Source organism: Podarcis raffonei, chromosome 1, assembly GCF_027172205.1.
Source record: "Podarcis raffonei isolate rPodRaf1 chromosome 1, rPodRaf1.pri, whole genome shotgun sequence".
Classification (NCBI taxonomy): domain Eukaryota; kingdom Metazoa; phylum Chordata; class Lepidosauria; order Squamata; family Lacertidae; genus Podarcis; species Podarcis raffonei.
Window position 1 is genome coordinate 63,821,645 of NC_070602.1, and position 25,614 is coordinate 63,847,258.

General features: G+C 40.3%; 1 protein-coding gene across 5 annotated transcripts in view; it reads right to left on the reverse strand.

Annotated features, from left to right (window-relative positions):
- Positions 1 to 16,779, reverse strand: part of MPPED2 (metallophosphoesterase domain containing 2) — a 122,589-nt gene extending 105,810 nt beyond the window's left edge. Inside the window, exons 1-2 of one of the 5 annotated variants that reach the window (XM_053389810.1) lie at positions 16,337 to 16,779; positions 8,172 to 8,415 (exon numbers count right to left, since the gene is read on the reverse strand). In XM_053389810.1, the coding sequence (XP_053245785.1) occupies positions 8,172 to 8,299 (128 nt within the window). In that variant the 5' untranslated portion in view covers positions 8,300 to 8,415; positions 16,337 to 16,779. Of the gene's footprint in view, positions 1 to 8,171; positions 8,416 to 14,704; positions 14,906 to 15,700; positions 15,725 to 15,798; positions 15,823 to 16,336 lie in introns of those variants that run through there. The other 4 variants (XM_053389828.1, XM_053389837.1, XM_053389820.1 and 1 more) reach the window with 4 other exon arrangements.
- Positions 16,780 to 25,614: the final 8,835 nt, after the last annotated feature.

Sequence of the window (25,614 nt, forward strand, 5' to 3'; positions counted from 1 at the left end):
TCCTTAACCCTTCTACACCATGCCCTGCAAAGAACTGACAGAACTATTATGGCCATTTTACAAGCCCCTTGGAAATGTCATACAAAAGGAGCTTGTCCCACACTCTTCAAAATAACTGTTTTGATGGTCACATTATACTGAGAGGTTGCATTATGAAGAAACTGGAGCTGGAAACTTTGAGTCTCTGTGCTCTGTTTTAAACAATCAGCACATCTCAGTTTTATTCAGTTCTTGCTATTCCTTTTCCAAAGGAGGTAAAAAAAAATACATGCTAGCTCTTTTTTATTCCATAAGGGCTTTTCTTGTCATACTTATGCATCTTTGTTTTATTAGTTTCTTTATCTCTCTATCCCTTTCTCCCTTGAGAACTATTATATATTTCAAAAGGGCTTGAAAAACTAATAAGGTCATTGTATTGGTTTATGATTATGTTTAGTTGCTTCAGATGACACCTTGTAAATGAGGCCTTGTCTACCTCACAGGAAAATGAAAGGTTACTAGGTCAGGCTAAGTGTCCTACTTTGCAGAGGATGGTTCTTTATTTAAAGGGAACCTCTTTCTCTAGAAGTCCTCTGCCTGATTCAAGTCTAGTTTAAAGATAAAGGACCTTAAGAACATAGAGCAGGAACTTTGAAGTTGGCTGTCCACAGCACCTGGACAGCAGAATAAGCATACAGGCCATCTGGTCACATGTACCCACATTGTGGGATGGGTTGACATCATGTGGCTTTCCCAGTCCCACCCCTGATCTCATGTTCAGGATGGATTTCTGAGTCAGGGAAGCCTTCACATAAACACCTGCTGAATAATAGCTTCCTCTTACAAAGGAGAGATTGTTACTACTCACAGACGACCTCTCAACCTAAAGCAAGTCCTCATCATCAGTAACAATGGAATAATGACCAGGCTTCCTCAACCTCGGCCCTCCAGATGTTTTTGGCCTACAACTCCCATGATCCCTAGCTAGCAGGACCGGTGGTCAGGAATGATGGGAATTGTAGTCTCAAAACATCTGGAGGGCCGAGGTTGAGGAAGCCTGCTCTAGACAAATTAACCTCTGCAACAAATCCCAGCCCTAGCTCTATCCTTGTATTAACTCAAGTTACACTATCCATCATCTATCTATCTATCATCTATCTATCTATCTATCTATTTATTTTCTATACCACTTTATATTTTTATTAAAAAACCTCAAAGCGGTGTACAGCATATTAAATCAATAAAACAATAGCCGAGAGATGTTCCTCTGGCCTCATGAGGAGCCTCTTTGGTAGGTCTGGGTGAGTGTGGGCCCTGGCCCCTAGGCCAGCTGGAAAGGGCCTTGCGGAGAGCGGCCTCCAGACCTCACAGCTGGGCGATGTTCCTTTGGCCTCATGACTATCACAGGACATTGCAACAACAGCCATACTATCAAAGGTTCGTCTACCTGCACATCTTCTAATGCGAAACATTTCATCATGCACCTGCACAGCTCCAACCTCACTGCTCCCGCACCCCGTAAGCAACAGTGCTGCCAGTGTGGGAGGGTGACTGTGGCACAGCTCACCATGCCAGCTACTCTTGGATAGCTCACTACAGAAGGCAATGGGCCTTCTTTTCTAGTAAGGTATGATTTACAAGTCAATGAAATCCAAGAGACACTCTATTCCACTGGCACTGTTTCAATTTAATACTTTAAAGCTGCAATCCTGTACTCATTCATTTGGAAGCAGGCACCATTTAACTCAGCAAGACTTACTTTTTTGCAGGTATGTCACTTTCATAGATTCATAGAAGAGTTGGAAGGGACCACAAGGATCATCTAGTCCAACCCCCTGCAATGAAGGAATATTTCACCCAAAGTGGGGCTCAAACCCCACTGACCCTGAGATTAAGAGTCTCACATTCTATTGACTGAGCTATTCTTTAAAGCATGTGTAGGACTGCACTGTAAAACTACTGCCTTCAAAAACCAGGAGAGAAATTTATTCAAACTAATCCTCCCCCCACAAAAAAAAATCTTCCAAGAGAAACTTAATTTCTGCAATCAAGTTGTTTCAAAAAGGATTTGGAAAAGAGGTATCAAATGTAACTATATTTTCACAAGTTGCTGAATGGCTGCTTCACAGCTGGCTCAGCCACGCTCTGTTTATTTTAATCTCCATAAATGCTGGTAGACTGAGAATCTGAACCGCAAATATGATCGTCATTGTCAAAATTACAGACTAAACTGACCTATTCATCAAAAATGTTGACAGTTCTCATACAGACCTGCTCTCCAGTGTTATATTAAATAAAACCACAGGTTCAATAACTTTTTCCAGGTCTTCCTTAAAAAATCAGAGTTTTGTTTCTTTTGGCACAAAGCTGGAAACTGGACAGAAAAGCTAGATTTGTGAGGATGAAGTAATTTACTGCTATAAAATAAAAAGCGCAAAAATAGATAGTGGATAGAAATGTATATGCGTATTCACAAACGTACACAAAGTAGAACACATACAACTATCTGAAGACTTCTTGTTATCTCCATGAACTTTATGTAAACATGGATTATTCTTATTCACTGAACAAAATAAGGAAGGAATTGTGCTGCATATATCATTCTCACTTTACCAATCTTTCTCTTGCACTTCACAGAGATTAACACAGAGATTTGAATCCTTTCACAGGAAGATATCACTCACGAAAGGAGGTCTTCTGTGGGTTCAATTCTTCTTCTGTGAATAGCAATGCTTTCTATGAATGGAGCAATGGGTTAGGATTCAAGTCATATTTCTCAGAAGCCTAATTTCTCTCAGTAAATAATCTTAATTGGGACTGAAATATAAAAATCATTAGCTCTAACAAGTATTAAACTGGAGTGTAGCTTATGTAATCATCCTAACAGCTTCTTTGCCTTTAAGCCACGGAAAATAAACTGGCCTTGTTCCTGTATACTGTTCAAGATGCACTCACAAATTGTGAATAACCTTAATGAAGTTTCAGACAGGCTGTCCATATGGAACAGATTCCAGAAACAGACTGGAACATTAACATTATAATATTGAATCCCTCAATAATGTCATCAACATTTTAATGAAACCCGTTCTCATCTCAGCAGCCTCTGTGCAAAGATCTATGAGAAAGATTCCCATGAATGATAAGGGTGTTTGTGCACAGTTTTTTTTCTGAAATACATCAGTTTTGCTATTCAACTGAAGGGAGGATAGACCATTTAAGAAGACATGAGTTTTCACAGCTCATGGTTTATAAACCAGACTTCTTGATATTTCACTAAAATTAAATCTCTAAAAAGTAGTTCCTTTTGATGAAAAAGATGTTGATTTAAAAATAAAATTACCAAAAAAAAATCCTGCACAAATGAATATTAGATGAATAAAAAAAGAAAACCAGATATAATCAGAAATGCTATTTTGGCTAGCTTTATCTGATGGATTAGGATTTTTAAAAAAAGAAAAAAAGTTATCCAAAACATTTTTCCAAAGCCATGTAACTGCTAGCATTACAGCCAATATTAGAAAGTGCAATTCTTTGCTATAAACAATTAATGATGGGATGTTCAGACATAGGATGCAGAAAGCCATTCAGATACATCATTTAGAACTATGATTTCCCTAGAATGAGATAGGATCCACCTGTGGGCTGAGGACTTTGTGAATGAGCTGACAGGCTTCTAGTAGTGTTCAAGTGTCAGGGTGACGCAGTATAGGAGGTATAGGAGGTTAATGTGAATTCACCAGATCAGGAATTAGACTTATGGGCCTTGAACAGAGACCAAGTTCCATTAGTTCTTCAGCAAAATACAGCAGTGACTCTCAATCTGAACACACTTACATGCTGGCTGCAACAGCTAATGTGAGACAGGATGGAATAAGGTGACCTCAGAGAAGTAAAAACCCAGCGTTAGATGAAACATATTTATTTCTTTCTAAAGGCACCCCTATGCATCTTTTTCCAGTGTTGTAGAACTACTCTACCTCATGGGACAATCTTCTTTCAGCAGAAAATATAGAATTAGTTGAAAACTGAACTGGCTGCAAAGCCAAGTAATCAAATGGGACATTTGACCATGAAGCAAGAGGCATCACGCTTTTAATTCACCACATGCTGTAAGTTATTTTGGACAAGGGGAACTGGGGACAAACTAAACACAATGCTAAACACAATAATGTGTGCTTGACATTCATTTACTAAACAGGAGTTGCATAATAATAATAAATAAACTTTTATTTCTATCCCATCCTCCCCAGCTGAAGTCAGGCTCAGGGCGGCTAACATCAGTGTGTATATATATATAGAGAGAGAGAGAGAGAGGGGTACAGCATGGGGGGACCGATCCAGATTGGGGCTACAGTATGGGGAATTATCCCCCGCACACAGTCCCAATCAAGTACATGTATGAAGGCACCCCACTGCTGCTATTTCCCCCAGGAGAAGACTATTATTAGCATCAATTGTAGCTTCCTTCCTTGAGAAAATACCAGCCATAAGTGGCTATCCATATTGGGACCATGGCACAGACAAAAGGTTAAATCCTTCCCCTGCTCCCATTCCGGCCCTGCAATGGATGCTGTTCCGTCAACAAAAACAAGCACACAAGAGCCAATCACATAGTACAGTTTGGTCCTGTGTCTCACAGATTTCAAAATTCAATTATGATTGGGCTGCAGCCGATTTCCTGACTTTCAGTTTGTATTTCAATATACAAGTAGGAGGGTTGTCCAAGGGAAAACAATGTATAATAAGGTGCAAGCTTTCACTGCACAGAACTTTTTGTGTCTGCCATGAGATTAGAGCCGTCTGAAGCAAGGCAACTTAAAACTTACAGTTCTTATGAGCTCACTCACTGTGGACTCTGTACTTACGGAAATAAGCATTGTTAATGAAAGCCTGAGCTCATTTACCCCCCCCCCCAAAAAAGGCAAATTCTGAAAAAACGAGAGAACAATTTGTGCAAAATAAGCACTTCAATTTGCAAAATAAGAGTTTCATTCCGTTGATACAGGAGCAGTCATTTTTAGGCTACCAAGGAATGCCTTGATACTGAAGAACCAAACCCAAAATGTATGTAATGTGGACGAATTTTTATCAACTCTGAACTGTGCTATCTCCCAACTTCACTATAGTCAGGGAACTAAGAAAACATTTTGCAATGTGGTGCTGGACATAGACATAAAAGCTACACATTACTTGCAAACTCATCTAATAAAGCTCTGGCAGTCTTATAAAACAACAACCAGAAACAGCTTTGGAGTGGAATTATTTTGCACAGAAAACAGGGGGAAATGGATGCTTAACTCTTTCACCACCATCTTTTTTTTAACAACTGAATTCCTCACTCAACTCAACACAGTATCTCCCTCTTGGCGTTCCAGTTACACATTTACCTTGCAAAATATGTAATTTATCTTTGTGTGCTTAGCTTTGCAAAGCATTTAACCAGAACTCCACGGAGGAAGCGAGTGCTGTTTAGAAGAGTTAGGAGAGCTGCAGCAGAAAAATATCTAACATGCTTTGAGTTCCAGAAAAACTCAGCCAACACCAACTGACATGGCTATAGTACATACATCTTCAGGAAAGTAAAAAGCATCACTGTACCAAATAGTCAGTGCACACCTCGGGATTGAAGTAGCTGGAAGTTGAAATACGTAAATGGGCAAGACACTGGATCAGAACACAAGGCTAGTGATCCTTCTGCCAACCATAAGAACCAAAGCATCTGGTTTTGAACCTTTAATGGAAATTGCCTGTATGTTGTGCATTCATTAGTCACTTTTCCTAGAACAGACCCACAGAAATCATAGGACAAACCTGGTGTATTATGTGTCAACTTCATAATACTGTATATGGATTACTTATACTAACTTGAAACAATGATCTGTAGTCTAAAATAAATTGCTCAAAATGCTGCATCAAGATAATTTCCAAAACCAGGTGATATATATATTTGGTTAGAGGAAAGGTGATTTCATTCCTTTTTTTTTAATTTTTTTATTTTTTGTAGTTAAACAGTAGAATCCTAGACACTCAAACTAGACTGAGCTTCAGCCTTTCAGGATTATAAATTTTCTTTAGAAAATTTCCCAATTCACAGCATTGATCAGGACAGCTTAACTATATATAGAACAAGTGGTGTAGCTGGGTCTTAGAAAGGAATGCAATACTGTAATCAATCAGCAGTGTGAATCTGCATTTCACATAACACCCTGTATCAGAAGGAATTATTAACAATCTCTTAAAGTAAAATATCTTTGTTACAACAGCTAAAGCTTTCCAGTTTCAGAAATGATGGCCTAAAACAGCTGCATGTTCCCAAAATCACAAATACAAAGTCATTGTAAAATATGTTGAATAGCTGTATTGTCCATTTCTGCACAGCAAATGCACCTACGATCAGATACAACAATCAGCTAAAAGCGGTTTTCAAAACAACGCTCTGGAATTTTTTCCTGGTTATTTCATCATTGCACAAGCCTATTCAATCATGCAGAAGGGAAACCATGAAGAGGGGGGTTGGCTTCTTTTTTAAAAAGTGTATTCTCTAACCCTCCCATCAAACACATATACCCCACATCAAACGGCTTTTAAAATTTACACGGCTTTTAGAGTTTATTGCAATACAACATGAAAAGATTGTCTTCTTTTGGGGGTGAAAGGGGGAACAAGAGCCCTGCCAGGTTACAACTCTAACTACATGTTTATCTGGTGCATAATCAAGGCTGCTTTTTAAACGTGATTAATATATTTGCATTGGCATTTAACTTTTGTCCTTTTCTCTATGGTTGAAAAAAAAGCTAACTTTCCATTCTCATTAACAAAGAGTTCTGCATAGCTCAAAGGCTGGCACACCTCACTCAGGGCAACAGGAATTGATGGAATTAAAAAACAAAACAAAAAAACTTTGCCCCCTTATCAGTTATTGAAGAAGCATCTAATCTCTTCGAAGTATCTCTCTTCCAACGCTTTCGAATTCTCACTATGCAATGAATAAAAGACCTGACTCACCTTTGGTCAACATGAGGTCAAGAGGTGCCTCTTTTCTTTTATAATTTAACTTGTCCTTCAAACCATTAGGGAAAAAGGAGATTATGTAAAAATTGCTCCTTTTAAAGATCGGACATCACTAGACAATAGGAAGGAAATCTGGAGTTTTAAGTCTTCACTTAGGTCTTAAAACATGTGAGTGTACACATGCACACACGCAAACTGTGCCTACACAAGTCCTTCTGTTGTCAGTGTGATCTCACAAGCCACAATACCAAAACATAGCAGTCTGAGCAGGGAACCTTTTGCTCTGCCTTTGTTGGTTTAAGCTCAGGCTATAAACATTATTTTAATGCAGTATTTGTATTTCTTGGGACTAATAGTTCAGCAGTCTTGAAATCCTTTGTCTTCCTTGTTGTAAGAGGAATGCAGCATGCGGCACACTTCCCCTTACAACAAGGAGGACAAAGGATTCAGTGATCAGGAGACAATTAGTCCCAATTAGGCCTATTTCGCAGCTGAGTGCAAAGGGTGGGGGAAGGGCGTTCACATTTTCAAGAAATATGTCCCTCTGGCAAGTTCCAGTGAAATCAATAAAGCTACAAGTCTGTTACTAGGCCTGCAGCTCACATACAAAACTGCTGAGTTTTACCAAGCCTCTGACATCTGGAGCTCTTTGAACACTATTCTGTCCAATAAACCATGCAACAAATTTTGGATTTTTTGTTGTTTTCACCTAGTTCATAACAGGGATTGCCATAACTCTAATAATTCCACACCCACCATCAATCCACATGAACTTCCAGTTCACAATTTATACATCCTACAGGCTAACATTTCAACTCTCCCCTTTTTGTTTTTTGAAAACGTTATCACAATAAATGTTAGAAGACTAGCAACAAGTAAAAAGAAGCCCAAATTCTTATTTTTCTACTCTCGTGATTACAAAGTCATCACAACTCTGATATGTTGACCTGATTTTCACTACCAGGAATTAGAAAACTGTAAAATAGGTGCAAAATATATGTCAACTTTGATTGGCTTCCAGAAAGTATGCATAATTGCAAGCAAATTATGGAACTCAATTACAGCAAAATATATGGTTGTTTCACACCTTGATATAACAGCAAGGTGGCACTTAATTCTGGACAAGTTTTCCACCTGTAACTTCCACTACATGAAGTTCAAAAATCAATCATAGTACTTACATGTGTACATGGGGAGGCTGGAACCTGCTCTGGTTAATGTTGTAGTGTGTGAACGCCTGGGTTGGATTTGAGCTGTATTCATCCACAGAAATGGTAACTTTGCCTTGTGAAGGAATTCCATGAGCCATCCTTTCTCTTTATAGACATGAGCAACTTACAACTTTCCAGAACAAAAGATGGGAGTGGGCATTGTGTTTCAGCCAACGACAGAAGCCAAATATCTCCTCATGAGCTCTGCAGACTTCTGGAAAAACAGAACAGTACAGAGATATTGATCAATTTGTAATGAGGGTTTTGAGTTCAGCCTAGCCTGTGATGGTTTCCTATGGAAATATGTATTGATTCATTCCTAATAACACTAGCGTGTAAACTCATTATCTGAGTGTAGATCTTAATGTACCTGAAATGACACAATCCACATACAAAAGGGAGGTATCAGCCTGTCCGGGGAAACCCCTTGGTTGGCAGAAGTAAAGAAAAATCTTAAAGATAAAACCCTAAAGGTGGGAGACCTCCAAATACACCCCCTTAAGGAATACTGGCTGACTGCTGGGAAGTGGGTATGGAAAGCCGCTGGTGAAGGACAATATAATGGAGTATCTTGGGAAAGGGTATGGCTAGCTGCTGGAACCCTGGAACAGTAGCAGTCCACAGGGCAACATATTGTTTCAGGTTCAACTTGTTATACCCACATGGTATGCTGTCATCATGCTTAAAGTACTTTATGACCGCATTTCTATGACGTTTGGAGGACAACACAGGCACCAAGTCTCCCTCTCCAACAAAGAAGACAGAGTTCTGACACCAGATATGGAGATTCAACGTCAATGCCACTGCAGAAGCATCTACAGCCCTGGCCCAATCAATGTTGGCGCTCCAGCTTCAGTAGGAACATGGTAAGGGGTGAGCTGGGGAGGTTCAAGGATGTGCCAGGGAAGGTCTGGGAAATGGCTTAGATCCAAAGTGATTCCACTTCCCTGACATGCACCCAGAGATTTGGAGACTAACTCAAGAACCTGCAAAACAGACAGAGATGTGCAAGAGTTCTCCAACCACACTTCTGCTGTGGGCAGTTAAACCACCCTCAAATTACACTTGCACACAGTAATCTTAGTAATTTTAGAAGGCTCAGAGGAATTTTACTTTAAATTAAAAATATCAAACTCTTCATAAATGCAAACAAATGTAATTGCAACTGTAAACGTTTCTGATATTTTTCTAAACTCACAAACTTGAACATCTTTGGTCCAACATTCTCTCCTTCCTACCCCTCCTCCCCTCTCACCCTTCCTCCAAACATGCATACGGTTTTTTTGTTGGTTCTCCTAACCCACCATAAAAGACAGGTCATCTAACATTTCCATGAAACAAAACAAAAAGATTCACCAATTCATTTATAAGTACTGTATTTCTTAAATTTAAAAATGATATTGTAGCAGCATTGCAACATATCCATGTCCCAAATTTTACAAGGTCAATGCTCAAGCAACAGGGGATATTTTACTCTCAGTAGGACATGATGGAGCTGGTACAGGCGGTGCTTTTTTCCTGGGGGGACACATATCCCTAAACATTTTGTGAATTTAAGTTTGGCCTCATTGAGGGGCAGTATTTCAATATGAGTAGGAAAATGAGAGTACCCGTGAACATTTTTTTAGAAAGAAAAAGACACTGGGTAAAGGTATAGAAAAGGACAACCAAAACGATCAAGTTGTTCAAGCAGTTTCTTGACAAGAAAAGGTTAAAGAGAATAAGAGTTTTCTTGTTTAGGAAAAAGAAACACTATTGATGTTCACAGGAAAGGAGTTTATAATGTTATGAACAACATAAAAGTAGTTAAGAGGTGTATTACAATACTAGAATCAAGCTCATCCAGAAATATTCACTGGTCCTGGGGTTAAGGCTAGCCAAAATTATGCATTCTAAATGCAGTGAATAACTAATGCATGATAGCTGAGGGTGTATTGTTATTGTTTGTTATTATAGTGTACGTTTTTGGGTTTTTATATTGTAAGCTGCCCTGTGATCTTCAGATGAAGGGCTGTATAGAAGTAAATAAATAAACAAAACATGTATATTCAGAGGCAGTATAGCTCTAAACACAGAGGCAAAAAAACCCAAGGTATAGTGATGGTTATGAGTATCCATAAGCATCTAGCAACCCATTCATGGTTACAAAATACTGGAGAAGATGGACCTGGAGATGGTCCATCCATCAAGCCAATCCATATGGCCTAAACTAAAGAACAGGAGCTACAGAAGTAAGATTGCTTTCAATAATAATAATAATAATAATTTATTTGTACCCCACCCATCTGGCTGGGCTTCCCCAGCCACTCTGGGCGGCTTCCAAAAAAAAAATTTTTTTTAAATACTCTAATACATCAAACATTAAAAGCTTCCCTGAACAGGGCTGCCTTCAGATGTCTTCTAAAAGTCTGGTAGTTGGTGTTCTCTTTGACATCTGGTGGGATGTCTTTCTACTATTTCTGTATACCCTATCATTCCTAAATTTCCTTTCATTATTTAAGCCAAAGAAATGTATGAAAAAGCAGAAATGGACAGTTCTTTATGTTCAAAATCAATTATAATTTATTACTGTGAGTTATACACTTCCATTATTTAACACAACCTACATGTTTCTAGCCATTTGCTTCATTCCTTCTGGAATATCATTATTCTGGTCAAAAAATTAGTAAATGTCTGCTAGCCCTTTTGAATGTTTCAGCCATAAAGGGGCAACTCAAGTAGGAAAGAGCTGTGGATATGCCCCTTGAATGTATTCGTCGTCACACAGATCCTTTGAGCTTTCCCATGTTCTAGTGTAACTTTTGCATTGGGGCCTTTTCTCCTTGTGAAGGGTAACTAAGAGCTCTGGAAGATCAGGATTCTTTTTTACACTGGAAGTTCCACCAACAGAAAAGTCTCCCCCACACACACTTGAAGAATTTATACTAGAACAAAGGGAAGCAGACAGGATGCATACAATGGTAAAGGGCTAAAGGAATAACCCTACAACCCTTTTCTGCTTGTGTTGCCTATTCACTGTTGTGGCACCAGAAGAAGAGTTGTGAAGGACTTCTAATCCTTCCATTATGTCAAACTGCTTTCTGCATTTGAAATCTCTCAAAATAATTCTGATTAAGTCTTCATCCAAAAAACCCCTGCTATTCTAATGAACTCTGTGAGCATCTTCATTAAGTCACCAATTTCCCTGGTTAGGTTGATGGACTTCCTTCCACTCCCTATCATTGACACAAATGTTTAACTCCTGTCCTGCCATTAGAAAAAAGTAGTTACGCAACCTTCAAGTATGTGCTCATGATAAACTGAAGGCGAACAGACTGAGCACAAACTTGAAAAGCAAAACTTGTAATTCCCACTCTTTAACATTTTAATACCAAAAAGATCTGAAATGGTTGAAGATAGGTTCCCCCCCCCCCCAGATTTTGGTCATGATCCACCTTCTAGGGTATGTTTAAATCCAAACAGATAAATCGTTGTGCATTCTTAGGAATACAAAAAAAGGTAACCCTTACATTCATATACTTGCTGTTCCTATAAATTAGGTGCTTCCTAAAATTGATACATAAGTATAGAAAACCAGTCTTTGTATTTACAATCAGTTATGCTACATAGCTGATTGCTACATAGCGGTGTTCCATTGTTTCTAAATAAAAATAGGACTTGCTAGATGTAAAATCAAATATCTGGAGCCTCTACATTGCACCAGTATTAAGATATGAACTGTAAACCTGGTTCAGCACAAAATTCCACATAATGCCTTCCAAATAGCAGATGGCCTGCCATAGGAGATTTATTTTATTATTTTACAACCTCAGGCCTACATAGGCTTCCATATGTTAAGCAGGTTACGGAACCACACAACTTCCTTTTTCAAGAATCAGGGTATTTCTTCATTTTGCATATCGGAAAAAGCAAGCAGGGAGAGAGCTAAGACCCCATCAAGTGGATCTTCACCAAAATCTTTAGTATATTTCGCAGAGGGTATTCTTGGTCTTTGTCTCAAATTATTCGCTGGTTATATATATGTATATATAGGCATGGAGGACAAATCGCTACAATTTGCTACATCAAATCTTTGCCCAGTTTGCAGTGTAAGATAACTGCCTACCAATTGTAATGAAGGAGCTTCCATACCAACTTTGCAGCTGTTTCCTTAATTTCCCCCACAATTATATTTTACTGTTATTTTGCATAACAGTAAAACACAACACCTGCTTCCAATTGCAATTCTGTTGTGAAGACTGTAATTCTCTTTTGAGATACTAACTATGAAGACAGTGTGCAGTGTCGAACTGCATAATTGCACTGCACTGAAAAGTAAATACAAATGAAAACATCTTCCTGTTAGAGAAATGACTGTCATTAAAAAGAATGTTAACCCTGAGAGCTTAGGGATTGGGGGAAAAGAACACATTTTGTATTGTTAGAGTTTTAGTCATTAGTTTTAGGTAGCAGTATTGAAATGGCATGGCCAACCACTCCCTCCCCGCAAAAGCAGATTCTGTTGAGTATAACTAATAAACACAATATCATTATTTTTCTGTTTTTCCCCGAAAAGATAAGCAACTATATTTTAATTAATTTAGTGCAGCCAAAAGGCAGTATTTTATATTCTTTAGCCCACAAAACTCAAGGGGAAAGAAATCAAACTTGCTGAGGAGAATAGTGTATACAGCCCAACCCATGATGTGTTGTACAATATTCAAAACTTTAGCTATGAGAAAAACAGTGAGCTAACTCAAAGTCAAAGCAGAATATTGGTAGGCAAACAGAAATCCTCATTCAGTTTCTCTAAGTTTTTTTTAATTAAATATTTCTTTATTTAAATTTTCAAGTATGTATACAAAGAAAACACACACAAGCCAATATAAAAGTAAGCAAAATATTACATTTCTAATTCTGGGGGTCTTCTTGTATTAAAACGTGGCAAATTTACACCATTGGCTTTTAAAATGTCAATCAGTGACTATCAAACTAGTAAATAAAGGTCACATATTATGTCTGAGCAGGCTGATCTTAGTTTCATTTCCCTTTCATTCTATTCCAGTGCAAAACAGCTTTCATATTAGAAGTGTCTGATTGTGATCTGCTTTAATGAGGAGCTCTTTGAAGAAAATGTAAGGCAGGACCCAAGTACTTCAAAACTTTCGCTAACAAATTTATTAGCCTCCCTGTGAGGACTATAGTTCTTCCCTCCCATTGACACCAGTCATTAAGAAGATGGTGCATCCATGGTGGAATAATAAGGGGGGGGGTCTACACTGTTAAGCAACTTACTGCTAATTTTAATGCTAGAATTATGCCAACAGAAGAACTAGCAAAGTGCCATCTTATATTATGCAATCCTGAAAAACTCAGGGGGCAGCCTGTGAATAATGTAAGCACTGGTTGTGCAGTTGGTATGCTTCCACAATGGATAAATGTCACAAAGGCATTGAATCTGCTGATTTGATTTGAAGTCCATAAAAGACACAAAAGCAGGGCATTTATATGCACTGTATATAATCATTTTTGTCTCAGAATATATATAAAAAATGGCAAGTATTTCTGGCATTACCAGGCTACCAGTTTTTATAACATTGTTATAAACATGCACATTAAATGAAAGAAAATTAATAATCACACTCACAATTTGCACAGATGTAAAGAGAACAAATACTATTTGGGGAAGAGACAACCCACTATTTTACTCCATCATTTGGAATATTAATTCCCATTGACTTTAGACTGGCTTTAGTTGAAGCAAGTATGGAAATTCCTTAAGAATTAGAAATAAGGGGGAAGAGTTAAATAAGATACTGATGCTAACACTTCCTTCAAGATTTATATTCAACCTTTGTTATTCTCGCTTTGATTAAACTACACTCAATGTGCAATCATTTACTCAGAAGTAAGTTCCACTGTTTTCAATGGAGCTTACTCCCTGGTAAGTGTTCTTAGCATTGCAGCCCAAGTAACAATTCAAGAATTTAAATCCATAAAGTCTTCAAGAAGTTACTCATGTAGGTGTCTTGTTTAATACTTTCCTATAGCTTCTTCTAGCATAAGTTTATCCAACCACTGCAAAACAAGATCCCCATTTATACTCAACATTCCAGCAAACAGTGCATATATTTTTAATTTAACTATAACTCATTATCCATTCTGCTCCTATCTCCAGGTAGGCTTTTTCCTTTTCTTTTCCTTTCTGAAGAGGGGTGCATAAAAGTTATATATCAAATGAATGTTGGAAAGATAAAATCTTATCCCCAACACATGACTAATAAATGAAACCAAACCTGTTTTCCATTCATAAAAAAACCTGATGCCACACATACAGAAAGATGGAGAAAGAGAGGAAAGAATCCTTGTGGACCCTTTCTTCTTACAGATGAAATCCTTAGAACAAACTCCATCCCTCGGTTGAAATGATCCATTTCCCAAGCCACCTTCAGTTCAAAGGTGCACATCAGCAAACAGGAACAATAAAAAACAACAACAACCAGGTACCAGTTTGCACACACTACCTCCTCGTGGCAGTCAGTCCGTGCCCATCTAAGCGGTGCTGGGCACACTTTCTCCCCCCTTCTCTCTGGGCAACTCTCCCGGAGAGGCGGCAGCACTCCTCTGAATCCACGCTGCGTGTTGGGTCTGCTTCCTCTCTGCCTCTCTCATTCCCCCTTTCCCCAGTGCTCGGAATGATTGATCACAATCAGCGGCCAATAGCTCTGACACCGCACCATCCTGGCTCTCCCCCCCTTTTCCCAACGTCACTCATCCCAACCGATCTCACCCCCTTGCCACTCAAGCTGGCATTATAACCTAGCTCAAATGCATTCAAACTCCACATTTTTACAACTGCTTCATTGTTGTAGTCTCTCCGCCCCACTTCTAGATCCCTTTTCTCTCCTTTTTTTTAATGTGCATGGGTAAAGTTTTCATTCTCTTTTCTCTACAATAGCTGTAACATCCCCACCCCCCACACAACATACACCGCTTCTTCTCGTTCACATTTCGCACTCAAACTACAATACCTAGCAGGAGGTGGGTTGCTTTGGGCGGGGGGGGGGAGGAGAGGGGAAACTACAAAATCATGCAGCAAGCCGGGTGGGGCGGTAAATTTACAACTCGTGGGTGATTTCATATTTCTCTTCTTTCCAGCCTCCCCCCCCCTTTTTCACCCCACCCCAATAAAATGTCGAAAGGTTTCCAAGTGCCCTTAGGCCTCGGGGGTCATTGATTTCCAAGCCTGTTGTGAAGCGAGAAGGGGGAGAGAAACGTAGCTGCCTTGCATGTGAAAGAGACATGGGGAAACTCCAGCTCTTGAATAGTAAAGAAACCCATTTGCAATCGTTACTTTTCCCCCCCTCTCCTTTTCTTTTGCTTTGGGCAGGGGTGGGTGGGTGAGAAAATGCAGAGAATAAGGCAAAGGGGGGGTGACAAACACGTTTCTGACCCCCCCCGTCCCCACACCTTCCTCCTCCCCGCCAGCCCCACGTTTCAGTTTTCCACGCTAACTGTACTTTGCATTTCACTCCCTCGACCTGCCGCCTCGCCTCGCTCTCTCCCTCGCGCAGCACAATGCTCCCTTTGGCCTACCCTCCCCCGGTCGTGCTCTTACATTATAACCCCGATCACCCGAGACTCTCTAGTAAACAGCCAGCGAATTAATCTCCGCTGCCAAATCTATTCCCCAGCCGGCGCCGCGCCCCCCCCACTCCATAAGACAAGAAATTAACGCAAAAGCGGGGGGGGGGCAGGAGAAGGAGGAGGAGAAAGGTGGGGAGCACCAGAAGCACCGGGGTTGGGGGGGCGGAGAGAGAAAGAGGAGGGAGAGAAACAGACACCCGCGCAGAAATTAGCCTTCCTTCTGAAACAACAATTTATAATAAAATCACAATCATAACAATCCAGCTCTCTGCCCGCGATCGCTTTGGCGAGTGGCAAATCAGCAGCCCGTTTGAATCTGATTATTGTTTGCCCTCTCTGATCCCCTTGTACTTGTACATGACAAGGCACCTCTAACCCATGGCTTTGTGTTTTGTTATTAGGAATTTTCTCCCTCTCGCTCCCCCTTTCTCTCTCTCTCTTGGTCCTTCTTCTTCTTCCTCCATCTGATCCCTCTCTCCCCTTCTCTCTGCTCGGGGCGGATGATTTACCTTCTCTCCCTCTCTTTTTATTTTTCCTGGATGTTGATGTGTGTTCCTAGGGATGCCTTCAGTGCTGGGGAAGGAGCCGATCCATGAGGAGGAGGGGAGGAGGCGGCGGATGGTGCCGCGGAGCTGTGTTGCGAGAGGGCGAAAGAGCGAGGAAAGGCTTTGCCAAAGGTTGACGGCTGGTGCAAGGCAGGGCAGACACCTTCGACCCCCGAGGGTCCCCGGAGTGGAAAGGAGAGAGGCGGACGCAGGCAGAAGGAAGGAAGGAAGGAAGGAAGGAGGGAAGGGAAAGGAAGGAAGGAAGGAAGAAAAGGGAGAAGGAGAGCAGCCGCGATCTGGGCTGGAGAGCGAGAAAGAGAAAGAGGGAGAGAGGGAGAAATGAAGGAGGAAGAGAGCGGAGGAGTGCAGTGAGTAAGGACTGCCACTGGGGTCAGGGAGCAGAGCACCAGGAAACAGGGCGGCCAAGGCGCTCGCCTCTCTCTCTCTCTCTCTCTCTCACACACACACAGCCACACACGCATAGGCTGCCAGCTCCTCCTTGCTGCTGCTGCTTACTTCACTCTCTTCTCTCTCTCTCCCCCCCACCCCGCAACCTCAAGCCAAAAAGGAAGGCTAAGGAGGGAGAGCATCCCCTGCCAAATCGCAGCAAATCTCCTGCCCTCCCCTGAAAGATTAAATTGAAGAGGAATGCAGGGTCACGGGAGACCTAAGGCACTGCATGCTGGAGTGCCCTGCAAATCCTGAGTACTGTATTCCTCAATTTCTTCAAGCGTTGTGTCATCATCATGGTCATTAGTAGAGGGGGTTGTTTTCCTCTTTTTTAAGAAAGAAACGAGGCAACCCCCCCCAAAAAAATGGTTTCACGATTTAGGGGTAAAAAATTAAAATTAGGTGACGGGGAAATTAACATACACCAAGCCTAAATAAATGTATGTAAGAGATTGTGGGAGTTCCATCTCACTGACACCATCAATGCATCTATATGAAGACAAGTCCCTTTGACTCTGTATGCCTGGGGTGTACAAATTCAAGGAGGTGTGCACCCCCATTTGTTTTATAATAATAATAAAACAAATGAGAGCTGTAGCACTTTCACAAAATCCAAACAGTTGAATGAAATGGAATAGAAAGGTTATTACTAGGATTAACTACAAAGCATCAGGAACCTTTTGAGTGTGCGGAAGGGGGGGCAGAACCACCTGTAATAACTATTGTATCTCCCTCTTTTTTAAAAATTGCCTCATTCCTGAAGCAGGAGAAAATTTCCAATGTTTTTTTCTGCAGAACAATTTGCAGTACGATCCTGCTGAGCGTATCAGTCAGAAGTAAGTCCTATGTTCAAAGGGGCTTACTTCCAGTTAGCATTGCAACCTAAATCTAATGTGTTGGGGAGCGAGGGACAGAAGCAGTCAAATCTGGAAAAGAATGAGGAATATCGAATCATAGAATTGTACAGTTGGAAGAGACTTCTATGGTCATCTAGTCCAACCCTCTGCAACGCAGTGCAGGTCACAATAAGCGAGCAGGGCAAACCAGCCCAAAACGATTTAAAAGCAATGAAGAGAAAATAACATTTAAACTTATTGAACTATGTTAATTGGGTGAGACATAGTATCACGCCTCCTACCCCAATACAACCAGAACACTTTGTGCTAACTTTGTATTTCATACAAATTTCCAGGGGGGTGCATATGTTTCGGATTGTGAGGATATAATGAGAGAAAGCCTCTGAGAAGCAATGGGGAGGGGAACACTCTCACGCATGCAATACTAAATCATATTGTAATATAACGTTCAAACTAGGCCAGCTAATTATTTTTTTTGAAAGAGTCGAACACGGTTTGAACACATTCAATTTTTCCTGTTGCTAACCTGATTTTTCAGGTTTTTGTTGGTTTCAAAACCTATTTGCACAGATGTGATAGTGGTACTAAAAAAGGTGAGTGTGTACTCAGTGATCTAAATGTCTCTAGAGCTACTTTCTATACTCTAAAATCTATTACCTTTCTCTAACTATAATGTGACATCAAAAAGTATTACTCTCTCTCAAAAACTCCCCCCAATAGTTATTTTAAATTTCATACATTTGTTCCTCATATATTTTGCAATAATTTAAAAAGGAGGAAACATTTCCCTGCTAAGAACTATGCACAATACTCATGACAAGTAAAGGGAGATTTAAGGTAAGAAAATTTAACTTAACAAATTTAACTTAACAAAATTTATGGATGGTTAAGGGAAAGTGCCAGGTAGTCCGCTAAATTAATAAGATATCCACAAACAATTTCATCTGTAAGCAAAACCAAGCTTTGTTGAAATAGTTAGCAGAAATGTCCTGCAGAAAAAGCACTGTAAAATAAAAATTAAAAAATCTCCTCATTGTGGTTGTTTTAATATAAAAAGCTTTGCATCCAGCTCTTCTTGTACAAGTGGGGTGAGCCTCTGCTCTCCTTTAGAGTCCCATGGGCCCTCAAAATCGGCTCTAGGGGTTTGGGGGACTGCCCTATAGTTTTAGTTGTAATTGTGAGCCCTCTCGACCCATTAGGCTGAAAGTATGGAAGCAATCATCTAGATTTCTTAATCCAGCAGGATGTATGTACACACCCAAACACCACCAGCAGTATACACACAAACACACAAAATAAATTGTAACAATGCAATCATATTGTTACGGAAAAATCTAGGTGCAAGACTGCTCAGTCACCCAGCCACCAACCAGAGCAAATAGCTGTAGACCAAAGTTTATTGCGCAACAGGTTCAAAGAGGAATTTTGAACCCCGAGGATGGGGTGACAAGGACTTTTAAAAGTTTCTATCTTATGCCAGCATACAGTTCATTAAGCATCATCACTACGTCTTTGCTACATCATTGCTACATCAGAAAAGGGGAGGGTTATACATGATTAACATAGGAGGAATGTGTTGGGCCAACAGGCCTATACAGGATATGTATTGGGAAGTACATTCTAAGCACCTACTACAAAGGGACAATAGAACTTTGGTTTGCATAGTCTGCCACCTGGGCAAGTCTGGAGGAGTGCCTTTGCCCAGCGATTGACACCTATGAGTACCTTTCTGTGAGTATGTGACCTCCCGCTTGAGGGATTATGGCGGGGACCAAGTGGTTTCCAAGTCCTTGGCCGTGGAATGAAGGAAAGTGGCAAAGGAGTTGATTTTATATGATTTTTAAAGCCCTGAGCTGTCAAGTCAAAAGAATACATTTATGCATATTTGTAACATTTAACAACTTTAAAGATGTGCCCCCCCCCGTAATTTCCGTAACAATATACAAGGGTACTGAGAAGTCCCGCTGAGTAGTAATTGCCAGGTAACTGGTATAAGAAACGTACTCTGGATCTATCCCATAGAACAGAACGTGCACAGTACAATCCTATGTAATCTAACACTCCCCAAGTACACATGCAAAGAATGGCACTGTAAGACTCTTAATTTAAAAGTCACCTGTCAGATTGAAAAGGTAAGTATAATATATTCATGGATCTGTTGACATTCAAATAACAACCAGAAGCTCAAATCAGGTTCAAGCTAGACACTGCAGATAAGGGACTATTCTTGTATAAAAGGCTCCCCCTCTCTGTAAGGAAGATAGCCAAAGGAACAGCAGGGAGGAGGCTGGTGAGACACAAGATAATGAGTCAGGATATTTTACTGAATTATATCTTGCTTAAGAAATGTATTGTTTGAAATTTTGTAGCTATATTATGTATGGTTTTATTATATATGTATTTTATGCCCATCTTCTCCCCTTCATTATGTTCTCCCTTTCATTGTAAAAAATAATAATGGGCCAGATCACAATATGCATAGTAGCACAATATTTATAACAGCATAATTTCAACAGCGTAATATTGTCATTCAATTTAAAAAAATGACACAAATATGCACATTAGCATCTAAATCCAGTTCAACCAACCCTTCATCGCACATTACTTCATTATGTATTAATAATTACTATTAATGACTACTATATCAATTATTATTAGATTTGTTAAATGTGCTAGTGTTGAATTTGTTGCAGATTCGTATTTTATTATTTTACCTAGCAGCTTACTATTGCTACAACTACTACTACTACTATTATTATTATTAATAATAAATATTACATTTATACTTCACCATTCTTCCAAGGAACTCAAGATGGCATGCAGGATTCAAAACCAGTCTGTGAAGTAGCCTAAACTGAGAGACAGTGATTGGACCAATGCCACCCAGTGAGCTTTATAGCTGAGCAGAGATTTAAACCTTGGTTTCCCAGGTCCAGTTTCAACTCTCTAACCCATGGGTAGGCAAACTAAGACCCAGGAGCCGGCCCAATCACCTTCTCAATCTGGGCTGCAGACGGTCCGGGAATCAGTGTGTGTTTACATGAGGAGAATGTGTGCTTTTATTTAAAATGCATCTCTGAGTTATTCCTGGGCATAGGAATTTGTTCATCCCCCCCCCACAAAATATAGTCTGGCCCCCCCACAGGGTCTGAGGGACAGTGGACTGGCCCCCTGCTGAAAACGTTTGCTGAGGCCTGCTCTAACCATTACACCACATTTAAAATAATAAAAAATCAATATAACGAACAATATTCTTAAAAACTGATTTTACTTGACAGTTTGGATTATGTAAACTGGGGGGAAATTATTTTCTCTTGGCAGTGACAAAAATTTCTATGTTCTGAGATGCAAACCTGCTGCACCTATCGAAGAAGCAGGAGACCTTATTGGAATTGGAATGTTCTGAACTCTCTCCATCTAGGCTCAGGTTGTCTATACGTGTGTAAATAAACCATATATCATAAAGACACCACAGTCTCCACTATGCCTCATTTCCAAAGGGAACACAAACTCTGGGTAAACGCCTGGATCCCTGGAATCTTGCACTGCGCATGGAGATTGGGTGGGGTGTAACAATATTTTCTTAGGAAGCAGAAGGCAACTACAGTCAATCTAATAGCCAAAATTGATTATCTGTTCCCTCCTGAGCTGACCAGAAGTTTCAGGTGTAGAAACACTATATCCAGGTCCTGGTTTTTGCCCATTTTATACTTTCCCCAGATATAGTCTGTATCAGAGGGAAGGGGGGGGGGAAACTTGGTCAACTCTATAAATGAACTGGACACACAAAAGATAAGGTCAAGAAGGAAAAGGGCTCAGAGAAGCCTTGAGAGCGAGAGAGCACTACTTGTGCACCTAGAAGTGCTTTCAATTAAGAAAATAATCAAGGACAGAAATGGTAGCTATTAGAACCCGGGGGGGGGGGGAGAGAAACCACATTTATTGCAGTTTCACATTCTGAAATACCACCCTCTATATCTTCTTTTGAAATATCAGCTGCTGCATCAGATGGGCGTTAGTCCATGAAAGCATATGCCACAATAAATGTGTTCAATTTAAGGTGCTACAAGACTTTTCTTTCCTTTTTTGATAAATGTAGGGTGTGGTTTTCTAATGTGTGTAACCCTACCGCCCTCAGATGTGGGGGAAATGGTGTATAAACTACTTCATACTCAAGGAACTTCCAGATTTAAGGAAAGAATCCAAAAGCCATTGCTCTTCCTCATATAGGAGTTAAACTCCTTTTAGGATGTGACATTTGCTCCCTAGCCAGAGAGAGATGCTGATGCTGATGGAACAGTAAGAAGGAACAGTAAACAGCAGCCAGAAGAAAGTCTCCCCAGATATCCTTTGGGCCTTTTCTATTCACTGGGTCAGAGCTCTTTCACAGGATATTGGTCAGCTGCCGCTTTGCTCCTATTAAATTAAATTAGGTAGCTGATTGGAACATCCCCATTTGGCCTCCCATAAAGCAACACAAAAGTTGCTTTATAAAGCAGTGAGGAGACAGCATTTGGGATTTTCAAACATTTACCTCAGTACTCAGCACATTTAATTAAGCAGCCATCTCTATTAGTTCTACCACTTCAAGATAATTTTCTGCGGTATAATGTGAAAAAACTGCCAGTCAAATCAAACTAATCGATAGATTTTCATTAAATAGTCTAAATAAATATTTAAGCCATAAAACTGAAAAGCTTGACATCTGAATTCCATGCATGAATATACTCCCTATTCAATTGCAGTCATGTATTTACACACACACACACACACACACACACACACACACACACACACAAAAATATTAATATACCTCGGAGTTGGTGCTCAGTGTCCAGCATCGCTACAATACACGTCCTATAAAATAGGACCAATTATTCATTTATCCATATTTAGATGGAAACAATGACATATGGTTTTTAGGTAGAAACTCCAAAATACAGAGTTGGGCAATACCTTGATTAGGACCAACCAAAATGTCACAAAGTAATGGCAAGATCTGAGTTCTTCAGAATCAGGCAGGATGTTGCACAAAGCACAGCTGAGCTTTTCATGCAAGTACTGTATTCAGAAATTATTATTTTCTTTTAACCAAAGTGTCCCTTTCATTTTTAAGTTATGTCAATAGAAAAGCATTTTCTGCTTCCACATGTGGTTACAACTATTCTAAATTTGTATCCATCAGCAAAATCCTTTTTGTGACAGTTAAATGCTGTTAGACCCAATACACCTTACCAGCATTTAATTATTTGTAACAGGATAACACTGTTGGTGTTACCATTTCTACAGTGTTCCCTGATGAATTTGAAGGGACACATTTTCTATTATTCCTGCTGCTTTTCCCTTCCCTTGGAAACATCTAAACATATCCCCTTCCCACAAGAATCCAATTTCCCTATCCAAAAGGGAGCGGCACAGCTTGAACACAGGTTAATTTCAGTCTTTCCCACCTGTCCACGTTGCTCTTTAAATCACCCCCACCCCACTGTTTTATAGGTATTTGACTTCTGACCCAGTTTTCACATGGTTTTGACACCATCACATCTAGTTTGGGCCAAAAAGAAACAGGCTGTACCAATATTTTGTACCTTTAGTGCTTTTACAACCGGTCACAGACAATGCAAATTGCCTTTGTTTATGGAAGTAAACTTTAATCACTGCTACCACTGGTAACGTCAGCTGATCTTGTAAAACTTTAATGTTTGAACAGTGCAGTAACTCCTGCCAAATCGAGGTAATATAGGAATATTAGGCAACATGATGTAACGACCGGCAAGGGAAGACTTGCCTTGATCAAGGGCTGAGTGAAGTCTAGCTGCTCAGCCCTACAACGTTCCCTCAGAGATCCTCAGTGGAAGCTGTTGCCTGGCAACTGCCATCTGCCAGCAAGGGAAGACTTGCCTCCATCATGGGCTGCGAGACTTCTAGCTGCTTGGCTCCACTTCTTTGCCTCAGGAGGTCCTGAATGGGAGCTGTTGCCTGCCAACTGCCGGCAAAGGAAGACTTAGGCTGTGTGCGCACTATATCTTTAAAGCACATTCAAAGCACATCCCCTCCCCCTCACAGTAGTTAAAAGTTGCTGGGAAGAGTAACTTTGTGGGGGGGTAAACTACAATGCCCAGAATTCTTTGAGGGAAAGAATGTGCTTTAAAGATACTGTGCGTATATAATACAGCCTTAGCTCCACCATAGGCTGACTGAGGTCCTCACCTCAGAGATCCCCAGTGGGCTTGCTGCCCAAAGGTACAAAGGAAAACAAAAGATAATGTCAAATATGTCCTACGTCTGAACAAATCTGGCCCAACGTTGTTTCTGATCATATGTGCAAATCTTTTTGAATGCGATTGTATTCTGCAGATTCTTTACAAGCCTTTTTGAAAACCTCCTAAGGCTATAAAGAGGGGTATAATTCTTTCATACCCTCCAACATGTTGAGTCCCCAAACCAGGACACCTGTCTTCCCAACAGTGCTCCTGCGCAAGTCATGTGACCTACACAAGATCATAGAGCCCAAAATACATGGGTTTTTTTTCAGGGCTGTGTTCTAAGGGTAGCAAAACACACATGTTTTGGGGTGCTGCACAAGATCACAGCCCCAAAAATGCTTTTTGGGGGAGAGTGAGATCTCAGCACAAAATCGCACCAGATCACAACAACTCGAATGGCCACCAAGCTTTCGTGGGGGGGAGAATGGGATGTCCCTGTTTTTCTGAGACACTTGCAGGGTATGTTGTATTTTCAACTTTTCAATACTCATCTCAGCAGCATGAAGGTATTTCTCAGGTGAGTACTTGTAGGGCTTGTCTGATACAGAGCAGCAAATGGCACCCGCCCCAATTCCTCTAGTCAAGGTACATCGTACCAAAGACTAGTCAATTTACTTTGGTACTTTGCTTCAAGTCCCAATGAGAATACAACAGTAATAAATCTGAACATGCACTGCTTTTTCATGACTCAGAATCAGTTGACTAAGGCAGCCACCTCACTTGGTCTTTGGTAGGGTAGCGCCGAATGCAAAGAATGCTATAATGTTAGTGACCTTCCATGCTATTCTCCATCTCTAGTACCTGCACTTTCTCAATATTACTAGCTAAAATGCATTTCTGTGTATGTGCAAAGTAAGAGAAATCTTCATTGAAACAACGAGGCAAATTTGTTCAGTCTGAATCTCCGTATTGCATTTATTCCGTGTGTAAAGTCCCTGGCCTTGTCAGTGAGACTTTCACATGGAAAACATGTCCAGGTTTACATCTGGCAGAAAAGTAATGTCGTAGTAGCCCAGAAGATTATTTTAAGGCATATTCTCGTGGTGAAGGGAGGGAATTTACCCTTGCAGTCAACAATTGTCAACTTAATCGGTCCCTCTGGACTAGACTTGGAAACTGATGTGACTGGGATTTGCAAAAGGCAGGCAGATCACAGTTCAGCTATAATTCATCCGACTCTCTACAATCTTAATTGAAAATGTCAGCCTGAGGCTCATATCCAAAACAGTTGCATGGAAATGAGGTCCAATTCTAATATTAATTTCTAATAGGAAGAAGTTATCAAGAGGTGACTTTCTGCTCTTTTGAGCAGTGAGCATTGCTTGCGCTATTTGTATATTTCCGTTCATGTCTGTGGTTACCAGTGGATCCTCAGACACCCCTGTGGCACTCACCATGGGCCCCTATTCCTCCCTATTTTATTTTATTGTTTTTTCCCTTTTTGTTGTTTACAGAAAAGTTGCCTTTTGGTGGTGGTGGAGTGCCTGTTTTCTGTCTATGTTTTACATGCTTTGGAGGCCTGTAGGCATGTTACCTGCTGTTTGGATAGAGAGGTCTGAACATCACCAGCTTTTATGTGAATTGGGTATTTTGTGGTACCCACAACAGTTAGATTTCCAGATGTACCCCCACCCAGGCCGAAGAAAAGTTGGGGAGCTCTGGTTTATTG